The following is a 23,017-nucleotide window of genomic DNA, read 5'->3' as shown; positions in this document are numbered from 1 at the left end:
TTTCTGCGGCGGAAAATTACAGGGGAAACTGGAGCAATCAGTTTCCTGGGGTCCAGAAATTTCTCCGTGGCACCGTGTACAAGCAAAACCAATCTCTCTGTTTCAACGTCCCCCTTGGTACAGTCTAAGCATTATGTACAACATTCTTTCTTGTCGTTCTTGTAGATTATCTCGGCGCTCACGTGATTCTTGCCGTTTGTACGTGGGTGTTTTATGAACCGCACGGCAGGAATCATACGAGCAATATGTGCATCGAGCAGGTGCGCGGTGCTCTAATGATTATTGCCATTGAGGTCATAAGCCGTCCGCACACAATAAACGGAGAGATTCATTTGCGCACTGTGTACATTTCATCTTCGCCTGCTATCTGCCGAAAACCGCAAACGCTGACAAAGCTGATATATAACGGGAGCATGCTAATTATTTCCTTTCCAGAAAACACAAACGAATTGTTAAAAATTAGTGAAGGGAAACACCAACGCCTTCGGGAATATTTAATTCGACGTGAGTGAAACAGAGCATCAGATCCTCTTTTCTAAAATTAACACTCTACAGCTTTATTGTTTCTTTATGAGATTGTTATTAGCAGATTCGTGACATTTTTCTGCTTAAAATGAGCACAGACACGACGCAATTTGGATCATGCTCACTCGTTTGATTCGCGATATTGTAGAACCTCTACTATCCGAACCGAATTCTTCATTATCTGCATAAACAGTTCAATTTAAAGCGATTCATATGCAACACAATTTTGTGCATCGATTGCTAAAAATTTAATCTAGTAGTTAATATATCACTGATCAGTTCGGATAATGGAGGTTCTACTAAATCGAGGATTAAACACACAAATCTGATCCAAATCATGTCATGTTTGGTATCGTTTTAAACGGGAAAGCGCCACAAACATATTGCTGCACCTTTCACGAAATGATAATTAAAAATAAAGAAGTTTTGTCACTAAATTAGTCTTGTCTACGTTCGAAGCCAACGTGAAGAGATTGGGAATAGTGGTTGTAGGTGATGGAAAGTTACATTTCAAGCCGGAAGTTTTCGGATACATGGAGCCGTTGGTATATTAGCTACCTGGAAGGGGCATTATAAGACAGCTTTGCGAATTTCTATAGAAGAAAAGCATCATTTATTAGGGAAGTTACATTTGAGGATTCGGGTTCGGCGATGGGGAAGCATCCGCGATTATGAGGAGCTAGCCGTCCGTAAAACGAAAAGAACCGTTCCCGACAGGAGTCATTTGCGAACTTATATTTTTAGTCCGCGCTTTCTTTCCACGCGCGAACTGCACACGAAGAATGAGATAGCCGGCATTGAGAGGCGCGAGATCAAAGAAAGGCCTTTGGAAAATGTTCGCAAGGCAGCGCGGACATGGAAGAACCTCTATTCTGAAAGTATGACTTTCCTGTTGTAGTATTTTCCTGTCCGAGTACTAGTACTCTCCGATTGCCAGTCAATCCAAGCGTCTTCGAATTACCCATCAATCTTATCGAAAATAAACGTTTCGCCAACGTGTATATTGTTACACATTTCGGCTTAACTTTATCTCAGGAAACCTGAAAATCGCACATCTTTACACACGCATAACTTTCGAACCAGTGATCTCCTAGGATTGAAACGTGGATTTTCGGCATGTTCTCGCCAAAATCTACAGGATTGCATAAAATAAAGTTAAAAATTTCTGGTTTCCTGAAAGGAATTTTAACCCTCATTTCATTGAAAGGTTCACGTTATCAGCTTACACTTCTTAAAGTAAGTTGCATCGTTGTAAATACATTTTTGAAGCTCATGAAAATCGAGCGTAGAGACTGAAGATACAAAGCTCGAAGCTTTTATTGCATATTTTTGTAAAAAAAAGCCTCAGAACCAAATTCGAGTATTATCTTACACTAGACATTGAGTAATCAAAATAAGGTCCCTAGTATAGTTTATAAAAATTGCGAGACCCTAAAAATGAAAACTTTAACTGATTTTGTATTATCAATTGTTCCATTTACTCGTGAGCAGTCGTCAATTTACTAAATAATTTTCTACAAACACTGTAATTTCAGTGATTGCAAAACAAAGAATTACAGGACATTTTAATCAATTGTTTAATGTCAGCAACAATTTCAGTCACGGAACAAAGAATACCGGCAGTAACGTAATCCATTACTTGTCTTGAGATTGTTATCGATTAGATTTTTAAGCTCCCCGATTAAGGGCTCCGTTAGACTTCGTGCAGCTCTTAGTGTCTACATCTTCGGACGAAGTTTGTCCCGAGAAACACGATTGTTCCATTATCCGGACACTTATGTCTCGCCATAAGTACGGATAAGCGAGACTCGACGTCGTCGTCGTCGCCTAACTGCTTAGTAAAATTTGATTGCGGCTCGTTTTCCGAGCCCCAATGAAAATTTTCCACGGGCTTTCCTGCAGTCGAAGCGCTCGCGAAAAGGGGTTTCGGTGTAACCAAGGAAACACAGCGTTAATCGAACTTCTTGCTGGTCGGCAGCCACACTTCGCCAGGGGATGCACTGTTACAACAAAGGCCCCGAAAATCGCTGACACGTATCTTGATAAATAGAACGGTTCCTCTATGCAAACGCCTCGAGGGTTGCACTTGCTCTGAATTTCACTAAATTGCATGTTTTATTAAACCTGTGCGTAGAATCGGCCCGTGTTATTCATGGAACCGGGCGCCTCTTCTGGCGGCTAATCAGTTGCCCTAACTGTGTCAATATAGACCCTCTTCTAATTCCAGTTTTGTACAAAAAATGTTTAACCTCGCCTCTTGTACAACCATTTTATTTTTTTCTTTCGAAAACGCGTTTTAACTCGTTTTAGCTCGCGTTTTAACTTGTTTTGCGATGTACAGGAGAACAAGGTCTGTCTCTTCATTCGTTCTGCAAACGGGGGTGTCATGTCAACCAACTTTCCACAGGGCCCGCTCTAGCGGTTACGACGCCCCGGGCAAAAAACAAATTGCCGCCCCTTTTTAAGCACTAAGCACCGCGCTGAACAAAATGACCTTTTTTTTAAGCAAAATTGTCTGGCAAGGGTAGTCTGAAATTTTCTATTAATTGAATATTTAAAACATCAATATTTTTCTCACACTTACAGCCAAAGCCAAAATGGCGCCCCGGGCAAATGCCCGGGTTGTCCCCCCCCCCCATAGAGCGGGCCCTGCTTTCCAATTCTGTACCTCAGAAGTATGAAGGCCCGCTCTAAGACACTGTGAACTATGTGCCCGAGCGCCGCCGGATATTTAGTTGCTGCGGCCACATCGTGCGAATGCGAATGGACGTGGATATTTTCCTTTGATGTACCGACAAGCGGCGGACCACAGACTGTGTTTACGGTTGAGCGCGTGTATGTACGTTTGCTAGATGCAGCATTGCGTTTTTCTGGATGATGGTTAAAGTCGTGTGGATTACGTCTGCGTGTTTCTAGTCGCTAGACCAGCAAAAATAGATGATTTTAAATATCATAGACTATTTTGCAAAACAGGAGAGCCCACTTTACACACTCTACAATTACTGTATTATTCTACTGGAATAGAACAAGACATAGTGTACTGCAGATTTTATGCATTTATGGCAGAATTGAACGGGTGCAATTTGAAACAGTAGGAAGGTTGAAGGTATATAACACTAGAACTACAAGATAGAATTTTTCTTTTCACAAGTGGGTATGAAAATTATGAAAATGTTTTCGGTAATTTTAGTATTGAGAACATTAATGTACTATTTCCGATATATCGAAATTATTAGTTAAACTAAATAGATGTCTATACAGCACCTTGCACTCGATGCAGGGACGTTCTATTTTGCATAATGATCCGCAGTCTAATAACAAGTTTAAACCCCCACTCGTGTAGGAAAACGAGTACCAATAAAATTGTTAAGAGCCGCGCGTAAACTGAACTTAAACACCTATTCGCGAGAGTTTGAGTTCCTTCCAGATAATAAACCAGGAACTCTTATCTCACCTCACACACTTCTAAAGTTGAGAATTCACTGGTTTTAGGTCTTAGATTCTGCAAAATTTTCGTTACATTAAAATAAAACAATGAAATCTGTTACATTAACGTTTCTACGAGAAGTACATTAAAAAATGTGTTGTACAGAATTGAAATGATCCAGTTCTGCGAGGCAAAATATTCTTACAACCTCGTCGGCAAATGGTTAGCCGTGCGTTCTCCATTCGTTTTAAAACGAACGTCTTATCAGAAGCGTTCGTTTCGATCTCTCAAGTCGTGTCGGCCGTTGTTACGGCTTTATCGAGCGAGTCGGCTGTGCCCGTGGAGATTTCTTTGTTCATTAGTCGCGTTCAAATCTGCGGTCGAAGTCCGCAATGAACTAAAACAGCAACCGCGAAAAAAAACGAATCAAAAGAAAAAGAAAGAAAGAAGAAGGCTCGCCGACAAATCCCCTCGGATAAATCCGTTGCGGATAGAATTATACGTCGCATAGAATGGACTCTGCCTCCCGATACAACTCTAATCGCAGTTAAATCCGAAAGGGTTCGGAAATTCCGGTATCGGTGTGCTCGAAAAATCGCTAGATCCTCGACTGGTCAGCTGAACCGAGTGCTGTGCAACTGTATAGGCTAATCCTTTGGCAACGAACCCTCGTAGCTACCATTTTGCGCATCGAAGGGCGAAAATAGCAATCCTTTCGAAAAAAAACCCTAAATCGTTAGCCATTTTTCTCGTTGCAAATACGTATTAGATTGGCCTCGATGTTCTGCCATTTTTCTTTTCACGATCCTCAGTTTATTATACTGGCAGAAAATATTAAAAATCGTAAATATGATTTTGGAACGAATAAAAAAATATTACTAAGGGATTCACCAAATATAAAATAATAAGCTGTCGGCCACCGTGAGAAATCTATAAAGAAATTTGAATAGTATGACAAAGAAATAGAATACCTTTTAATATTTATAACAGCGAAGATACTCCCACAAAAATATTCTGAATGCTTAGGGATGATTAAACCTAGCCTTAAATCAATGTCTAATGTAATATTTTCCGTACATGTAATAAGTCTTATCGCTACACTTACTTTTATCGTTAATGCAAATATCTTTCACAGTGAACATATGAGTAATTACGATGGGATAATTTTTTTGGTGATGCGATTGCACGAAACGCGATAAGAAACGAAAGCTCCGAGGGCTGATTGGGCTTCTTCAAAGCGAATTTTCCGCTGGAAAAAGTACTTTGTTGTTTGGCCCGTGCGGCTTCTCTGCATCTCCGCGAAGTTTCATTAAACCGGGGAACTTTCGAGTCGCGAGCCTTTCCTTGGAAGTCTTCGAAATTATTTCCCGGTCCAAAATTAAGCCCACGTTAAAGATGCTCGTTAAAGTGAGGAACACGGTTATGAAGGAGACGGTTCACGGAATATTTTCGGCAGAGATCTCATGGGAGTCTGCACGAGGATCACTTTGGAGCACCGTCGAGAGAACGCTATCACGCTCGTGAAGTTTCTTACTCGTTCTTGTTTTCACCAAATTATTGCCACGGATTTTGTCTGCTCTCCAGTGCGTGGTAATATCACGGTTAGCTGCCACACACGTTTACCACTATCCGTTGGGGAAAAGCAGTTCGTAAGTGGAACTTCATCTGAGTCCGAAATTATAGCCAACATTACAATTGTTCTTGAAAAATACATTTTACTGTGCACAGAGAGGAAATTCCCTAGTAGGAGACTGCACATAAATGTGATAGTAACGATTTAGCGTGAAAAGTTATTATGGATTTTTTTAAGGAGGTGCAAGAAGCTAGATCTTTTAGAACGCTTCTTAAAAAGGAGATTATTCATATTTAAACATGACGATGATCGTCTGGTGTGAGAAATTATAATGGACTTTTTGAAACAGATGTAAAAATATAGGATTCTAGGATGCTTTTCGAAAGAAGGAATTGTTAACATTCATAATGAAATTCTAGTGTGAAGAAGGATAATAGACTTTTTATAAGCAATGCAAAGTTTTGGCTCCTAGAATTCTTTTTACGAAAGGAATTTTGAACATTTAAAATAGTGTGCGTCGATATGGCGAAGGTTATTTAGTATGAAAAATTTAAAATAGATTTTCAAGTAAAACAGAAGAGTTAGGGTTTTCAACAAACAATTTTCGATATTGGCTTAGTACAAGATGGAAACTAAAAGTTAGTTGTTCATCTTTTATAAGTGTAAATTCCGCACGTTTTACTATGAAATACTCTTACTTTACCCGAATAAGTGTTACGGCGCTATTACGCTTAATCCATTTCGATTTCGGAACAGTTGTAAAGTGGCTCGATACTTTTAAAGCTGGTGTATCAGTTATGAAAAATAGAAATTGTTCCCATGCACTTCACTAACAGAAAGCTAGGGGATAGAGCGTGTCTTTACACGAGCCTACTTTTCCATGCATCAACTTTATAAATATATAATGGTCCACTTTGCCGGCTCCTGCATGACATAGTTACGTTGAAAAACTGGCCTACTTAATTCAGTTCTCTCGTACGTGTTATCAAAACAATCCTATCTTACCGTGATTCTCCTTTGCTTCATCTCGCATAATTTCATTAAACGCCACTACTGTTTTTCTACCATTTTTAAAAAAATATCGCTTGCTTTAATTTGGTTTTTTTTTATAATAACTTTTTCCGCGATTTTCATTAATTTCCTTGAAGCGTTTTCTACCCGAAAGATTATTTAAAATATCCTTTCAATTAAATAGTGACTTTCAAGCATTTTATCGAACACAATTTTTAATAACAGAGGCCGCGTGTTCAGAATTAAGAATTTATCGTTCCAGTGTTTCGTAACGTCGGTCATTAAATAAATTATCAGGTGCAGAAGTGGTGTGTCATACTTTTTTTTAATTATTTAGCATTCGGTAACAAGAAAATTATCCGAAGTCTGCATCGACGGGACATTCGACACTATAAAAGCTCGAGCATAATACACAGGATGTTGCGAAGATATAGAACATTTTTGCAGGATCGATTCAACACATTAAAATGATGAGAAAAGTACGGATACGTATGTACATACATGTCCGATACCGCTTAACTCTTTAGTTATATACTGCTTTGTCTTGTTTCAAATAGCCAATAAAAAGTAGGACAAGCTGTGAGCTCTTCACAAAGAGAGAGAGGGAGAGAAAGAGAGAAGATTAAAGCAAAAATACTTTTCTCCTGTAAATTCTAGAATAAATAAATTCCGAATAAAACTAAATAAAAATAGAATAAGTAAAAAATTGAATTCTTAAAGTAAATTCCGACCCTACAATTTCAGCATCATTAAATTTTGAATTTGTAATTTTGACGATTCTGAGTCCATTGAATAATTGAATATCAATATTCAATTCTCAAAAATTCAATTTTCAATTTCGTCTATCCACAATTTCAACTTGGAAGGTGTATATTTTTAAAAAATGCGAACCATTTATAGGTATAATTAAAACGTTTTTGTAACTTTACGTATCTTGTAATTTTATCTTGGAAGCTCTGAATTTTTTAGAACTACGAACCATTAGATGCAGATTTAAGATTCGGACGTTTTAATTTCGCGTGGAGCTCTAATCATAAATACTGAAATTTTAGGAAGTCAGGAAATTTCCATGGAAAGTCTGCTCGCTTTAAACGGTCGAATAGTGGACGCCGCGATCCGTATCGCGTGTTACGACAGCTTTTTCAATTTCCTATATTCTTGAAATTATGCGCGGTATGATGCCCGAGAATATTTTCTCATCTCCGGAATTGAATTCATCCGACGGGAATTCTTCGACAACGCTGTTCCATCATTGCTTCGTGCCGCGCAAGCCGTAAGTACTCGGTGCATGCAAATTATTTTCACCTCGTGGACAGGTGTCTTTTAAATATCAAATTATGCAGAATCTAATAAAAAAATAAGCACGTCATTAGACAGATCTTGCCAGATGAGGGGAGAGAGCACGAATTGAGGGGAAAAAGTTACCCTCACTCTGCCTCTGAAGCGTGGGGAACAGCGCGGTAGAAGGGGAAATTAGAGTGGGGGGGGGGGACAAGTCTTGATCTGGCAACACTGACAGCTGGCCACGTAGCGGTCTTATCCGCGAGGGCGTGGCTTCGTGGCTGCCCAGAGCAAGAAAATCGCTGCCCGTACGGGCAGACACTGAGCAGCTCTGATTTACACACGCACACGCAGATTTTAAATGAATTACTCCATCAGTCTTAAAATAAAATAAAAGCTTCCTTAAATTTATATTAGAAATTGGGCTGTGGATCTTTATGCATTTATAGCACATGCAAATTTTCGACGTAGACACAAGATAATATTTACATTAAAGAAAACAAATAACTTATTTTATTTCTATCTTACAGTTCACGGAGAAAATAATATTTCTCTTATTTTGGTTGCCATAAAATTAAGTGTGGAAATGGTAATTTCCTCTTATCTCTGTTAAAAAATGTCCCAGCAAACAAAGACTTTGAAAATGAGGTTTATCTATGTAGTGGCAATGATAAATCGTTTATGGTTGAATAAGAGGCTCCTCCGGAGTAACGAATTTAAATTTATCCCATGCAGAGAGTGGCTTTATTCAGCCGCAGAAAGTAGTTGAACAGGCGCCTGTGCAGATAACGTCCGGAAGCTTTTGTAAATAAGTTCCCCGGACGTACCCTTTCGCTACCAGTGCTCTCGCAGCAGCTCTGCTTGATTTTTATTGACGTCAGTCACGAGTAGTCGACGGATATCGAGACTCTAGCCGGTTTTTGGCAGGATCGATACGTTTTGTCGGCGCACGTGGAATAATATTATCCGAACGCCGAAATAGAATATTCCCGGACGGCCATTAGTAACCGGATTCGGCTGATTACAATGATTGCACAATATTTGTCGTCTCAATCACGTCGTTCAACACTAAATTTACCGAGCACTGAAAATCAATACTTGCAATACCTTACAATTGCTCTATACAAGTGACAAGAATGCAGATTTGAAGTCAATTGTTTTCAATTTCTGTTATAATATAATAAAAATATAATAAAAATTGTCTGCACCAATAGGTACAAAATTTCTTTCCTTTTTTCTATCAATCTTAACGCTCTGTCTACCAGAAGCCAATTAATAGGATTTTCAATAGTTTTACTGCACCAAAAGTTAATTTAAAAATCACCCTTTACATAATAATCCCAAACGAAATTGTTAGATTATGTTACTGGGATCAAATTGCTATTACTGTTGAAAGATTTATTTAAAAAGTCCTTAGCCAAGGTCGATAGACTTTTAGAAATTGTGAATTAATCACCGGCAGATAGTAAATAAGTTGGAAGTCTCGAGTATCTTTGAATAATCTTTTTGTCTTAAATTTGTGTCTTTGAAAAATGGAATCCATACTTTATTAGTAACGACTTAATAAGAAGAACGGAGGAGAGAATGAAGCGTACAATTTCCTTCGTGAAGGGGGATTAAAATGTTAAGAAATTTTCCATAATTAAAACGCACGGGCGAGCTACGTGTGCATAAAGTGCATCGCGTGATTCGGATGAATCAAGTCCCTTCTATATAGGTCGCTTAAAATTCTACGTGCGATTTCGCGAGGTAACGAGGACGAAATTCCCCTCGAGCCGTCCACACAGAATTAATTCACGCTGAATAAAAATAATCGATAGGTTTCTTATTGTTGTGTTCGGAAGGTCGGCGCAATTTGTTGTTAGTCACGCCCCCCCCCCCGGGGGGGGGGGGGGTGGTTCAATTTACTCCCGCGTTCAGGAAGAGCGCAAGGACGCCCGATGAAATTTGACGTTTAACTATAATTCGGCACGAGACAGAAAAGATGAAGCGGTCTTTAAAAATAGTAACATTGTGCTGTGCAACGTTGGCAGGGGAAACCAATTTCGCATTGATCGGACAGGTAATTGGCTAAATAATTTGCGGGAACGAACGTGGTCATTTGAATCTTAGTTAGCCGGCGCTGTTCCTGTCGGCTTTGAAACTTTCTTGCATCGAGATATCATGGCGTAAGCTTTCGTTGCCAACCGGATTTAAAAATAAGTTCTGAAGAGTAAACTTTTTTTCTTTTTAAATATTACGCTATCTACCACAATCTTTTTATGGTTTAATTGGATTTACCTTGTGGGTTAAGAAGTTTACGTCACGCAGTATTTCCGAAAGAAATATATTGTTCCTGAAGCGAACAAATATTTGATTCAAGCTAATTTGTACAATAAATCGTGTTGCGTATGAGCCATCTAATGCAAAAATGATGCTAGACAAAACAGTTAATCTTCAAGTAATGAGGAATTAAGTAAAAGTTCTATAAAACACAATAATGTGCACATAATGCTTCTTTACAATTATTTTATTTAATGGCGATTAGTTTAGAAACACGTATATCGATAATGGAGATAATCTGTTCGGATAATAGAGGTTCTACTGAATCATGGATTCAACGCGTAAATACGGTCCAAACAGTATCGTGCTTGGACTCATTTTAATCGCAAAAACCTCACAAATGTGTTGGCAAAGGATTCATGAGTAAATAATTAAAAATGAAAAAGTTATTTCACTATTTGTCAAAGTTTCAACGCGTGGCGCTCGAACTTTACGACCTCCGGTATTTTCATGTATACCGAGGTATTACTGTGATCCACAACAATGTCCACGAAAATCCACATTGCGACGAGTGTCCAAACAAAAAACTCTTTTTTTCTTTTATCAACCGTCAAGCCAGTTTTAGCTGCAAATCGCAAGAGCGGTCGCGTCCTCGGAAAAAATTAGTACGCTCGTAGTTCACGTCGGCTGTGCGAATTACGGCGGAATTATTAAACATTACGGCGCGTGGCGCGTATATTTACGCACAGCGTGTCGCAATTACCGTCAAGTCGAGTAATTCTCGTTTGAATTCCTGTTGCGAGCACCGGCTGACTTTCAACCGCGGGCTCGGAGCGTCAGTCGATACTTCAGCCGGCCGTGCACGATCACGCTCGTCTTCCGACGTGCCTATTATCCCGTAACGACATCTTTTCACCGTGAAAACGCGATACATCATGCTAGGATAGTAATTATTTCGACCGTGCCTCGCGTCGATCACCTTCGACCCGGCGGCTGTCGGCGTCGCTCACACTAAATTCCCCATCAGACCGATTCCATTCGGAACTTTTTAAATTGCAAATCGCACGGAACCTTCTCCGGACAATCAAATACCAGATGGAACACCTGACGGAATTCGAGTTTCACACCTCGGCGATCTGATAATATTCGGAACACCGTTCCTGCACCTTGCCATTGATAACATAATTAATCCTTCGCAGATCTTCGCGCACGGGTAGCTTATCGGAAAGCTTTTTAATGACTGTGTCGTGTTTAACACGGTCCGAGATCAACAATTTTAAGGTGGTTTCCGTTTTTTAAGTTGTTTTGTACGTGCATGCCCCACGCTATTACAATTAAAAATCTTGAAGTACGATTAAATATCAACAGTTGATGTATGGTAATTCTTACAAAGCATTAGCATCATTTTTCTCGTGCTTTTCTCAGATAGAAATCATCCTTTTAAAAATAAGGATGAAATTGTGGGTGGTCGAAGAAAACCCAGTAAAACATCAACTCAATACTACGATTAGACTGCAAATTTTTGTGCAACATAAAAACAGTAGATGTGTTTTATATACACTTATTTTGAGTCAAAATAAAATTTATTATGTCGCATAATAATACCCACGACGAAAGAATTCTAATTACCACGGTTCTGCAAGGAATTGTACAGAGAAGCATTAATGAAATTCCGAATGCTGTGGACGCATTTCACGAAGAACGGGGAATGCTTCCTGTACGGACTAACATAAAGAGGTGCGTAAAAAACAATAAATAAAATAATTTACTTAATGCATGTAATTATCACAGTTATGAAAGAGATGGTACGGTGAAACATTAATAAAACTTCGAACGCTGTGGAAGCATCTGGGCTGACAAGGACGGATGAGACATTCTGGTTTTACGTAAATGGAAGAAACCGAAAATGCGCGGCAAGTTCTGCGTAATTCAGCAAACCAGCGAATGGAAATCAGAATGGAAATTATATTCGGAGCGACGACGCCGCACTTGCCCTCCGCGGGTTAAACGAATGAAAATCGTAATCGATTCGTAAGTTTTGCAGTTCAAGGCGATGCATATTGCGGGTACGTGGCAACACCTGGTCTACTCTCACCTTTCGTGTCCACATTTCATCGTGTGCCCCCGTTTAAACGTTCCGGGAGCCCGCCCCCGCCTTTTGTTTTCGCCACGGCGAAACCCAATTTACCCCCGGGGAGACGTGTCACGCTGGCCGGTTTCTAATTGCGAACGATTTTTCACCTGACCCGACAATCGTTGTCCCCTTTCGCCTACGCGAGCGCGCGTTTCCGGATTCGTTCGCCGTATCAAACGTGTTTCGCGCGGATCTGATTGCCTGCCGCGATTTTTCAACCATCATCTTCGCCGGAGTCGCGAACAAGAGCTCGACGTGTCGTACGCAAACGTTTGTCTTGTAGATGCGGACTGATATGTTGCTTACATCGTGTACTGGCGCTTTTCCTTGATATTTTACCGTTGGCGTCGAATTTATAAAAATATAGCGGGAAAACGATACAGCTACATCAGCTTATCGGTGAATATTCTACTAATCCAGCGAAAAAATGTCGTTATTTATTATTAATTTTTTACAAAATTTTTAGCAACGTATTCGTGACATACTGCTGGTAAAAATGAGACCAAACACGATACAGTTCGGGTCATTTTTACTCGTGTAATTCACGATTTAGTAGAACCTCGACTATCCGAACTGATCGGTGGAAGACGAGCGGTTGAATAATAGGCTTCATTTGTACACTGACTCTGATTGTATATTAATCGCTTTAGATTAAATTGTTTAATTCGAGTAATGGAGGATTCAGATATCACCCGTTCGGATAATGGAGGTGCTACGAAATCGTGAACTAAACGCGTAAACATGAGCCAAATTGCGTCGTGTTTGGTCTCTTTTTAACCAGAAAAACGGACGAATGTGTTGGTGAAAGATTGACGAAGAAATGATTAAAGATAAGGAAGTTATGTCATTGGATTAGTGTTGTCTCACCGACATATCTAATGTCCAATACGGTGCACGACGTTTTCACATGTGTGTATCGAGACATTACTGTACTTCTTTCACCACGAACGTTTCCAGCGGGAACGTTCAGGCAAACATTCTATCCTCAACAGACCTGTTCCGTGGAGCAACCTAATCTATTACTCGCTGACGTGCTCGCTACCCTCTGACGGATACGTTTTTGAAATCGTCGTCATCGATATTCTACGGTGAATTTAGGTCTGGGAAAATAGACACTCGTGAGTGACGGGCGCAATTTTAAAATTGGAGGTCTTAAAATAGGCTTGTACATTTTGAACATGGTGAATACATATGGACATGGTTAAAATTAAATTGCGATTGAGCTGTCGTTTTTGTGGATACCACAATTTTATAAACAAAGACGCTTGATTGACAGAGAGACGTTTTTAAAATCTGCTTGTAGAATTTTAACAGGATGATTTTTATATAGAGACGGCTAAAATTAAATTGTGATTGAGTTATCGTTTTTGATTGACCGAGAGTCCTCTTTCAAATTAGAAATTACAAAATCTGCTTGTAGATTTTGAACAGGGTAAATTTTTTATACAAGTTAAAAGTGAATTGAAATTGAATCACCACTTTTATAAATAATCCAATTTCATAAATTGACTCCTGATTGACAGAGAGACTTTAGAAATTGGAAAACGTAAAATCTGTTTGCAGATTTTCAACGAGGTGGGTTTTGCATGAACACGTTAAAAAGTTAATTTTAATTGGACTGCCGTTATACAAAGTACACCCGCGCACAAACCCAATTCAACGAAACACGATAAAATTGAGATCCGAGTGCAATTATATTAATTTAATTAACGTTCCTGTTTTGATATTTGAATAACAAACATGGTCCTCGACCTTTAGTAAGAATTTAAAGAAAGAATTTAATCCACTTCAGTCAATTTCCACGACAGTCACTTTCTGTTAAAAAAAAAAAGAAATAAAACAACAACAACTTTAACGTTGCTAGTTTATTAAACAGAACAGTGAATTATATACGGAAATTATCCTCTAGATTTTGGGAGAGGTCATAGCACAGGAGATAAATCAGAGCCAAACGTCGCTGACTTTTTCAGCGTTCAGAGTGTCCGCAGCTTAAAATTCACATTCAAGTAGATGATTAATGCATTAACCACTAAACTAATATCCATAAAATTGCCACAGGGCTGGGAGACCCTTTTCATCGAATCGATAATCCGTGGCGGAAGCGCCATTCACCATAGCACTTTGTTGTTTTTAGGATCGCCGACATTCATGATCCTAGAACAGGTTTATTTAATTTAATACTCCACGGTGTCGATTCGCCTACGATTAATTTATTCGCGTGCAGTCGGGTAAATCTCCATTTATACTTGGCTCGGCAATTATGATCCATTCTGCAAACTGTAGGAGGCTGGAACGACTTTCCACCGTCTGTTTCATTAATAAATGACACAATTAATTACGCCATTGCGCCATTTTCGCTTCACACCACGGCCACTGGCGCCAGTAAGAATTGCTACCGGTTAATTTTCAGCTCGCGAAAAAGAATGAATCGAGGAATAATGACCCAATCTGCCTAAAAACGTCGGTTCATTGTAAATTTACTCGATATCTGCCTTTAATAATTACAATATCATATAAATGAAATTACAATATAATACAATTATATTACGTGAAATTACTAGGTCTGAAAATTAACTCGCAGCACTCTCTCCGTAAATTTATTGATTATTTACAAGCAAAAAGAATGAAAGAATATAAAAACTTTTTCTAATTCATTGAACTAGACACATGGCGCACCGCGAATAAAAATAATCCCGTTCAGCACAAATTGCCTAATATCTCGACGGAATTAAAAAACTTGGGAGCAACTTGTGTGCTATTACTAAAAAAGCTGGAAGTTTGTTTCTAACACGACCCTTCCGGAACAGCTATAATTGTTTCAAGCAAACGGAAAAAGTTGGAGCATAATATTTTTTGCGACGCGGGTAGCATGAATCTTGCTCGGACGGAGGTTTAGAAAAAGTTTGCTCGGCGAGAAAAAGGAATGGTGAGGGAGATCGAAAAACGTCGACCCAATTACTCGAGGGCTATCATTTTTATATTCCACCTTGGGCGTTTATGGCGACCGATTAAGGGCTAAGTCGCCTCGTGCCAAACGATCGCCTAACCGGAGAGCAGACCGAAACGAGTGTTTAACGTGCACGCGTTCATCATCCCGGTGGTTATTTCCTGTGTTACGGCCAACAAACGGCTATTAGTATTCCTCCGCGGCGACACCTCGTAATTCTCGATCCGCGAAAGGATATCATTCGTGAACCCGTCGAACTTATCGTCGAACCTCTCAGACCGTGCCGTCTAGAACGGTTCGATGCCAGCCCATTCGACAGCCCGGAAAAACAATTCCGCTGTTTCTTCGATGCTACGACGCGATAAATTCGGACTAATCGACGCGAGGACATTGTTCCTGTTCAGTCAGCGACGATTTGCGATCCTCCGACCGCCATGGACACATTATCCTCGGATCGAGGGTCCTCACTCACTCCTTTAAATCGTGCTTACAGTTGTGTCTTGCTATACTTGCAAACTACGGGACACCGAAATGTCTCTGGTCTCTTGCCGCTAGCGTCGGACAGATTTAATCGCATAACTTTATCGTCGTTGATTGTTTCTTCGTGACACTGCTACTGACATATTCGCCACATTTTTCCGTTTAAAATGACACCAGACACGACACGGTTCGAATCATTTTTACTCGTTTGATCCACGATTTAGTAGAACCTCCATTATCCGAACTGATTAGAATTGAATGGACACGGACCTCTCCGTCAGAGGGTTAATAACGAAGTCGATTCTTTCGGAGGAATTATGATGAAATTTTCTAAAGCAGAATTTGAGTGGCGTTTTTAGTAATAATGATTTTTAAAACATCCATCTTCGAAAGATTAAAAGTTCCGCACAGAATAACGCAGAACTTGTATTCTAAATGCAAATTCGAAGTCCCTGGTGTCTACTTTCGTCTCTGTGCAAATGGTTCGTGAAACGGACAATTTTCAACAAACGCTTCGCTGGCAATTGACGTTTGAAAATCAAGGGGGCAACTCCGGTGTATCTCGATTCGTGCAAGTTTCATGCATTGAAATTGCGATTGATCAGCAAGAAGGAATTCATCGGTCGTCGTAGCGTTTTACTATCCCCAAACGATCGCTTCTCGTAGCCATAAAATAAGTTACGTTTTATAAAACTGGAACGATCGCACTTCATACGTCTTAGAGTTATATTGAGGCATCCCGCTACTGGCGCAGATGAAAGGTTGACCTTCGTGGATAACCTGCCGATAGAAAACACGCGAAAAGGTTGGCCGAACACGTCAAATATGCGAAGAAAGTCCTTCAAATATTCGAAAAAGAACAGTTCCTCGGATGAAAGTTTTAGCTTGCAAAATCGAAAATTCACGAAGTCTTCGTTTCTTAATAAATCGGTCCTCGAAGTTGTGAATAGATTATATTAGTAATTCTGTAAGGAGAACTCTTTTTGTGGCGAAAAATGTTCGTGTAATTGACCAGGGTCCGTCCCTAATGTGAAGATAAAGTGAGCCTATAAAATAGAAAATTTACAGTTTTTATTCTTCCATAAATTTAATAAAAGTCCCACAAATATTCGATATAGTGGTCAAATCAAGGAGGAGATAATTGCTTGTGAAAAATAAGGTCAGCACTGTAGATGCAATTTTTGTTTCAGAGGTTCCATCATAGAGAAAATCAAATTCAAATATTCGGTGAGAACATGTGCTGTCGAATAGTGATCGGCCAACACATGTCTGTTCATAAATTCCACTTCTACTGATTGTGAGCTCGAATACATGTTTGCATAATATTCACAGCTGATTTTCCCGAAAGCAAAATCTCGTATTTTCTACTAAATATTGCACTGTATAAAAAGTAAAATTCAATTTACAAACATATATTTAAACAGATTTCTGCAGTCTTTTACATAAAGTCATCCGTAGCTCGAGATAAAAATGTAAAAACGAAAACGTTTATTACTATTTTTCTTTTACCATTTATTCATTTTTGCAGCGGAAGAAGAGTCTAACGAATACACTATTCGGTTAAATTATTTGTGCTACAACGTATGCGCTGTCAATCTATTTTCGGTTGTAGCATAACAATCTACATAACAACAAAATTGAAGACAAATCGGTGTGTCGATTAGCAAAATTTGTAATTATATATTCATTTCGATACAAATACGTATTACGTCAATGTTATGAAACGGTCTGCGGCTGATTCATGTTCATTATTCGCGGAAGAGTATTGTATTCCAATATCCAATCATGTAACAGAATACACCGCTTTTATAATGGGGTTTCTAATAATCGTATAGGAAATATTAAAAATGTGGAAGAAAGACATTCTATAGAAAAGACCCGTGTCTAAGGGACCCGATTACTGTGGGGGTACTGTGCTTATATTAATAATACTTAATAATAAATAATAAATATTTAAAAAGAGGTATCAGTTACAGATTGTATCAGGTACAATCAGTTAATATATATTTGATATATCTAATATTCGTAATGTTTTAAAAATAAGTATAATTAATATAGGCACAGTAATCGGTACCCCTACAGTAATTGGGTCCCTTACCCTACTTCGGAATACTTCCAATGATTTAGGCGACTGCAACAGCATCCGTGTTGTAACGCAATACTTTATCCGCAATAAATTATTCTAACAATCTCAACAATTAAGAATTTGTGGATTATAGTTGTCTCTACAAATTCCAGTGATAGTGAATTTGTTTTCCACTCATAAGCACTTGATTCAAATATCCGGAGCATCAAACAGTGACTAACACATCGATTCTCGCAATTCTCGCTTAGGCGTTCAACAGGAAAAGTGATTCTTGACCTGCACTTAGATCGATAAGCTTCTCTTTTCCACTTTCATTCTTTTACCTCCATTTCTGCTATACCGTGTATTTCTTCACTTAGGTGAAAGCGATCGAAATTCAACATCGTCATAGCTGCACCCAATTCAAGCTATTAAAGCGTGTCTGATTGCTTCGGAACAATCAAACAGGAAACTGCGTAATCAAATTTAGTTACTGTCATGGGGCTTTCAAGAAAATCGACTGCGACCATACCTCGGAGATTTGCGTGCATTCGGCGCTACAATAAACAGAAACGATAAGCTATGGGCAAACTTATTAGCGGATTACTATTCAGCGGCACGCACACCCGACAGATTTACAAATTCAATTACATTAACACTTTCATATTTACTTTTGAATAAACAGCCGCCATATTATCGCGGTTATCGGGGCTCCATGCAGTGCCCAATCAATCTCGAATAAAATAGTATTTCGAATATAGTCAATACACCATTTAATTTTATATTGTACGTGTACTGGCGAAAAGATTTGATTTGTGCGAATATCTTTGAAAAATTTTATTTGGAGCACGCTGGAAATACCGAGTCTCGTGGCAGGCATGTATTCATACTACGCTTAAATTTTTAACAGTAGAATACAGAAAAATGTAGTAGTGTGGAAATTTGTTAATTTATTGGATAAAGAGTTAAATGTTGTTTTAGAAAAAATTTTGGATATTGACAGAAGGGTCAGGACGAGGCCTTGTAACATTTTTCAACAGTCGCAGAAGTTGAATTTTTGAAAATTTAGCGACGCGATAACTGTGAGGGACGGCGTGTTGTCCTCGTAAATTTTGGCGAAACCAATAAACAAAATACATCGAACGATAATATCTGCGGGGCAAACGAACCCAGCGAGAGCGAGTTAAACAGATGATTTCGTGGGCATCGAATGCGCAACGTTGAAACGGCCGCGTTTATCAGCGATCTCTGGCGAACAGAACGAAACACGAGTGTTTAGGACGCGAGTTCACGATATTCGGGGTCGACCCTAAACGAAGGTGCACAAGGATGCATGCATCATTCGGTTTCCAAGCTATGATTCATGTCCTTCATCCTGCGCTCGAAACCGGCGCAATCTTTTTTCGCGCGTTACGTGCTTTAGCCGCGGGTTGCACACAGAAAACGTTGTAAAAAGGATGTTGTATGCGTCGGTGGTTGTTCTGTGTGTTCACTTCTGTGTACCGTCTCCGAGAAAATGGGGGACAAAAGATTATTCTTTTCGCGCAGCTACGACGTGCGCGCTTGCCGAACAGAGACAGGTGCAGTTTCCCTCGAACAATAAATATCGAACGTCTACTATTTTGCCAAAAACATTGATTCGCTCCGGGGAAAATGTTTACTATTTTGGCTCTCGGTGTTTCGTGCTGATGGAAATACCAGGTTAACATTTGTTGCTACATCTGTACTGAAATTATTAACACGTTGGCCATGTATAACACTATTTTTTTATCAGATTTAGAAATTAATTTTGGCTGTAATATATTCGACAGAATTAAATGTTAGGATTGCAGAACACAAAATTCATTTCTTTGTATATTGTGATGGATACTGTAATTTTTTTTAATTTCTTTTTAAATTGCATTTCGTGCGAATTTTACGGTATTACATTTTTAGATTTTCAAGATTGAAGGAAAATGTAAGATAGTCGTTGGTAATGCAGATTTTATGGTTACTCAGCGTTGAATATAAAAGTGATCTACAGCGGTAGCAAGATTAAAATAATTGCTTGATGAAAGATTCGTGTAATAAATTGAGTCACGAAGGATCAGATAGAGAAAAAGGATGTTAGAGGCTATCGGGTAGGCCGCGGGTAACATGTCTGCTCAGTGATTACCCTTTCTACTTGCTGCAGGCGTGCATGCAACACAGTCGATTTTCTAAAACTTTCCTATATTTTCTAAATATTCCATGTTTTCTATTAAATATTCATCGACCGGAATTTTTTACTAAATATTCTCCGATAGAGATTTCTTATGAAATATTCTTTAATAGGAACTCCTTGTTTTTGAATATTTCATCAGGTCGAAGACCAAATGAAACTGCAGTAAACAGAATGTGCAAGGCGAAACGCAATGATTGTACACGAAATCGTTGACCGAGACTGTGCGATAAAATGTTTACTATATCCAGCAGGTGTTTCGACGTAATCACGATTTCCTATGTCACACGTGCATTCATGCTGGCGACAACCAGAAATGGCAATTAATGACCAGACACGCGTTATCCAAGTCCAATTAAATGACACGCGTAGCCGGCTAAAAATTCGAACTCTTTCGAAAACGGGGCAATCTACGCACAATGGTTATTTGAAATACGAAATAGATTTTTTCAGTCGTAAAATTGGGGCTCTGTGATTTTTTTTTAAGCTGACTGCAATCCTGTAATATAACTCGTAACCATTGTTCTAACACTCATACGTTATTCAGAATCAAAATTGAACCATTTGCGGTCTTCAGATTGTGCAAGTCTCCAATGTCCTCTTGTCTGTGTTGTAAAATATATTTCTTTAAATCGTGTAGTTATAAACGAAGTACAATTTGCTGATTTAAAGATGTATAACGTAACTTGATAAAGTATTATCCTTGTACCTTTCTGCGAATCTTCTAAAGAGCCTACGAAGGTTAAAGAAATTCCAAGACTACAAAGGGTCTCACAAGAAAACGAAAGAATTGTGCGAAGATCGAGCAAATCGTGGAAAATTCGTTTACAATCCAAAGAGAACAATTGTTATAAAATACATATATATGTATCTTTAAAAGGAAGAATTATAGGATTATAAACGAAACACAATTTGTTCGTCTGAAATGTACAATTTAATTTGGTGAAGTATTATTCCCGTACCTTTCAGCGACTATTTCTGCGAAACGTATGAGAGTTCAGGAAATTCCAAGCCAACAATGGATTTCATAAGAAAATGAAAGAAGTGCACGAAGCTACGGAGAAAATCGCGAATACACGGAAGAAAAGAACGTTCGAAAATATAATTCCTCAAACTGAGAAATTATAAACTACACGCAATTTGTTGATTCAAAGTGTAGAACATAATTTGACGAATTAAAATCCTCGTATCGTTCTAAGGAGCATGCAACGGTCAAAGATATTCCAAGTATTCGAAGGATCTCACAAGAAAATGGTAGAAGTCCACGAAGCTACGGAGAATATCGTGAGGATCGTAAAGCCTCGAAAGAGTTTTACGTCCCAAAAGGTAAAGAATGTTATAAAATAAAATGAAGAACATAATTTGGTAAATTATTATCCTCGTACCTTTCTCAGAATCGTATCAAAATTGAAGAAATTTCAGATGCACAAAGGGTCTCGGAAGAGATGAAAGAATTGAGCGAGGATCCTGAGAAAATTGCAAATATCGTGAATAATTGAGCGTTCCACGTCCCAGAGAGAAAGTAATTTAATCAAATGTAGAACATAATTTAATGAACTAATATCCTCGTGTCTTTCTAAGGAACGTATGACTGCAGAAGTTACACGCGCGCAAAGAATCGCACAAGAAAATGAAAGAGGTGCACAAGGCTGCGGAGAAAATCGTGAAGATCTGAAAAATTGAACGCGTTTTATTTCCCAAAGGGGAAGTATGTTATGAAATATTCTTCTTCATGCTGTGAAATGACACAGGAAATACAGTTGGTTGATTTGAAATGCAGAATCAAATTTGACAAAATAACCAACCTCGTATCTGCCTAAACAACGTAGGAAGATTGCAGAGATTTCAAACGCGCAAAGGGTCGCGCAACAAAAGGAAACAAAAGCATCGTTCTCCGTAAATACCGCAAGGATCAAGCAACACACGAACTATTTTACAACAAGAGGAGAATGATTATTGTATTATGATATTCACTGTACCCACTCCAACAGTTGCGGCGGTTTGAAGCTGATGTCCAGCCGATAGGTCGCCTCGCAGCTCAGCTTGACGGTTTTCAGTTGGCGAAATCTCGCGGAGGTTTCCATCTTGCAGTAAACTGGACCCGCATCCGGTTCCCTTCGAAGGGATAAGGTCACTCGGAAATGTTCATCAGCACCCATCTAGCCCCATAATCGAACTTGAGGTGGCGAAACCAAAATGAAAACTGACGAGAGGAATTTCTTCGCCGGCGAGGATCCGCGGATCTCTGAACCGCACGATCGACCGTGAATCGATGCTCGGCAGGATGATTGCTTTCTTTGAACGGTCGCGATTTTGAAATAAATAATTGGAGCACACTGGATGGAGACATGAAACGAACGAACGATCCGTTGCAACGTGCGCCACGGGCGTCGCGGCGCTTACTGAACCACGTCGTCGTGCATGTAACGCGATTCCGGCACGCGACGGCGGCTTTGATTTTGCTGGTGTTTCGCTCCTCGACCCCACCGGTCCCCTCCTCGAGCCCCTAAAACCGCTACGAAGCTTCTTTTACCTGATCCTGGAAAAGATCCTTTATGGTGTCCTTAAAGGAGCATTCTACTTTTCGAGGCAATTTTTCCACAAATTTTTAGGAATTTTTTCCCGGAAAACTATCGAACCTTTTGCATTGAAATTTTGCACACGTATTTATTGGTATCTGATGTACAGGTGTGATTTTTTCTAAGTGAAAATAATCGAAATTAAATGAGTTATATTTTTTTTTATAGAGGATGTTTTGAAAAATATGGGTCGGCGGTTGCCACGATTTCAGTCTTTCTGCTGATCGGAAACAAAAAATGAAGTTGTTTATTAATCGGTATGAATGTAATTATGGCCCGAACCAAAAGAAATAAATAATCTTGATTATTTACAAAATGATGACATTTCGATGCCAAATTACCAATTTATTTTATATTCTTCGGCCTTCAGCACGATAAAAAAATAATGAAAAATTAATGCAAGAAAAAAATACCTCCTTAAATAGGTTTCAATTTATTGTCAGTGTACAAATAATTGTATTAATATTAATTCCTGTATCGAATTTTGTAGCCCCTAGGCATCATCAACTTGAAGTCCCATACATTATTAGACA

General features: G+C 39.0%; 1 protein-coding gene across 1 annotated transcript in view; it reads right to left on the bottom strand.

The window, feature by feature from the left end:
* LOC143353383 (CB1 cannabinoid receptor-interacting protein 1) overlaps positions 1-22,345 on the bottom strand; it is a 33,273-nt gene extending 10,928 nt beyond the window's left edge. Inside the window, exon 1 of the mRNA XM_076786659.1 lies at positions 21,889-22,345. Coding sequence (XP_076642774.1) covers positions 21,889-22,064 — 176 coding nt within the window. The 5' untranslated portion in view covers positions 22,065-22,345. The remainder of the gene's footprint in view (positions 1-21,888) is intronic.
* Positions 22,346-23,017: the final 672 nt, after the last annotated feature.

The sequence above is a fragment of the Halictus rubicundus genome, chromosome 4 (assembly GCF_050948215.1).
Source record: "Halictus rubicundus isolate RS-2024b chromosome 4, iyHalRubi1_principal, whole genome shotgun sequence".
NCBI lineage: Eukaryota > Metazoa > Arthropoda > Insecta > Hymenoptera > Halictidae > Halictus > Halictus rubicundus.
The sequence above is the reverse complement of the archived record's forward strand: the minus strand, read 5'-3'. Positions and strand labels throughout refer to the sequence as shown.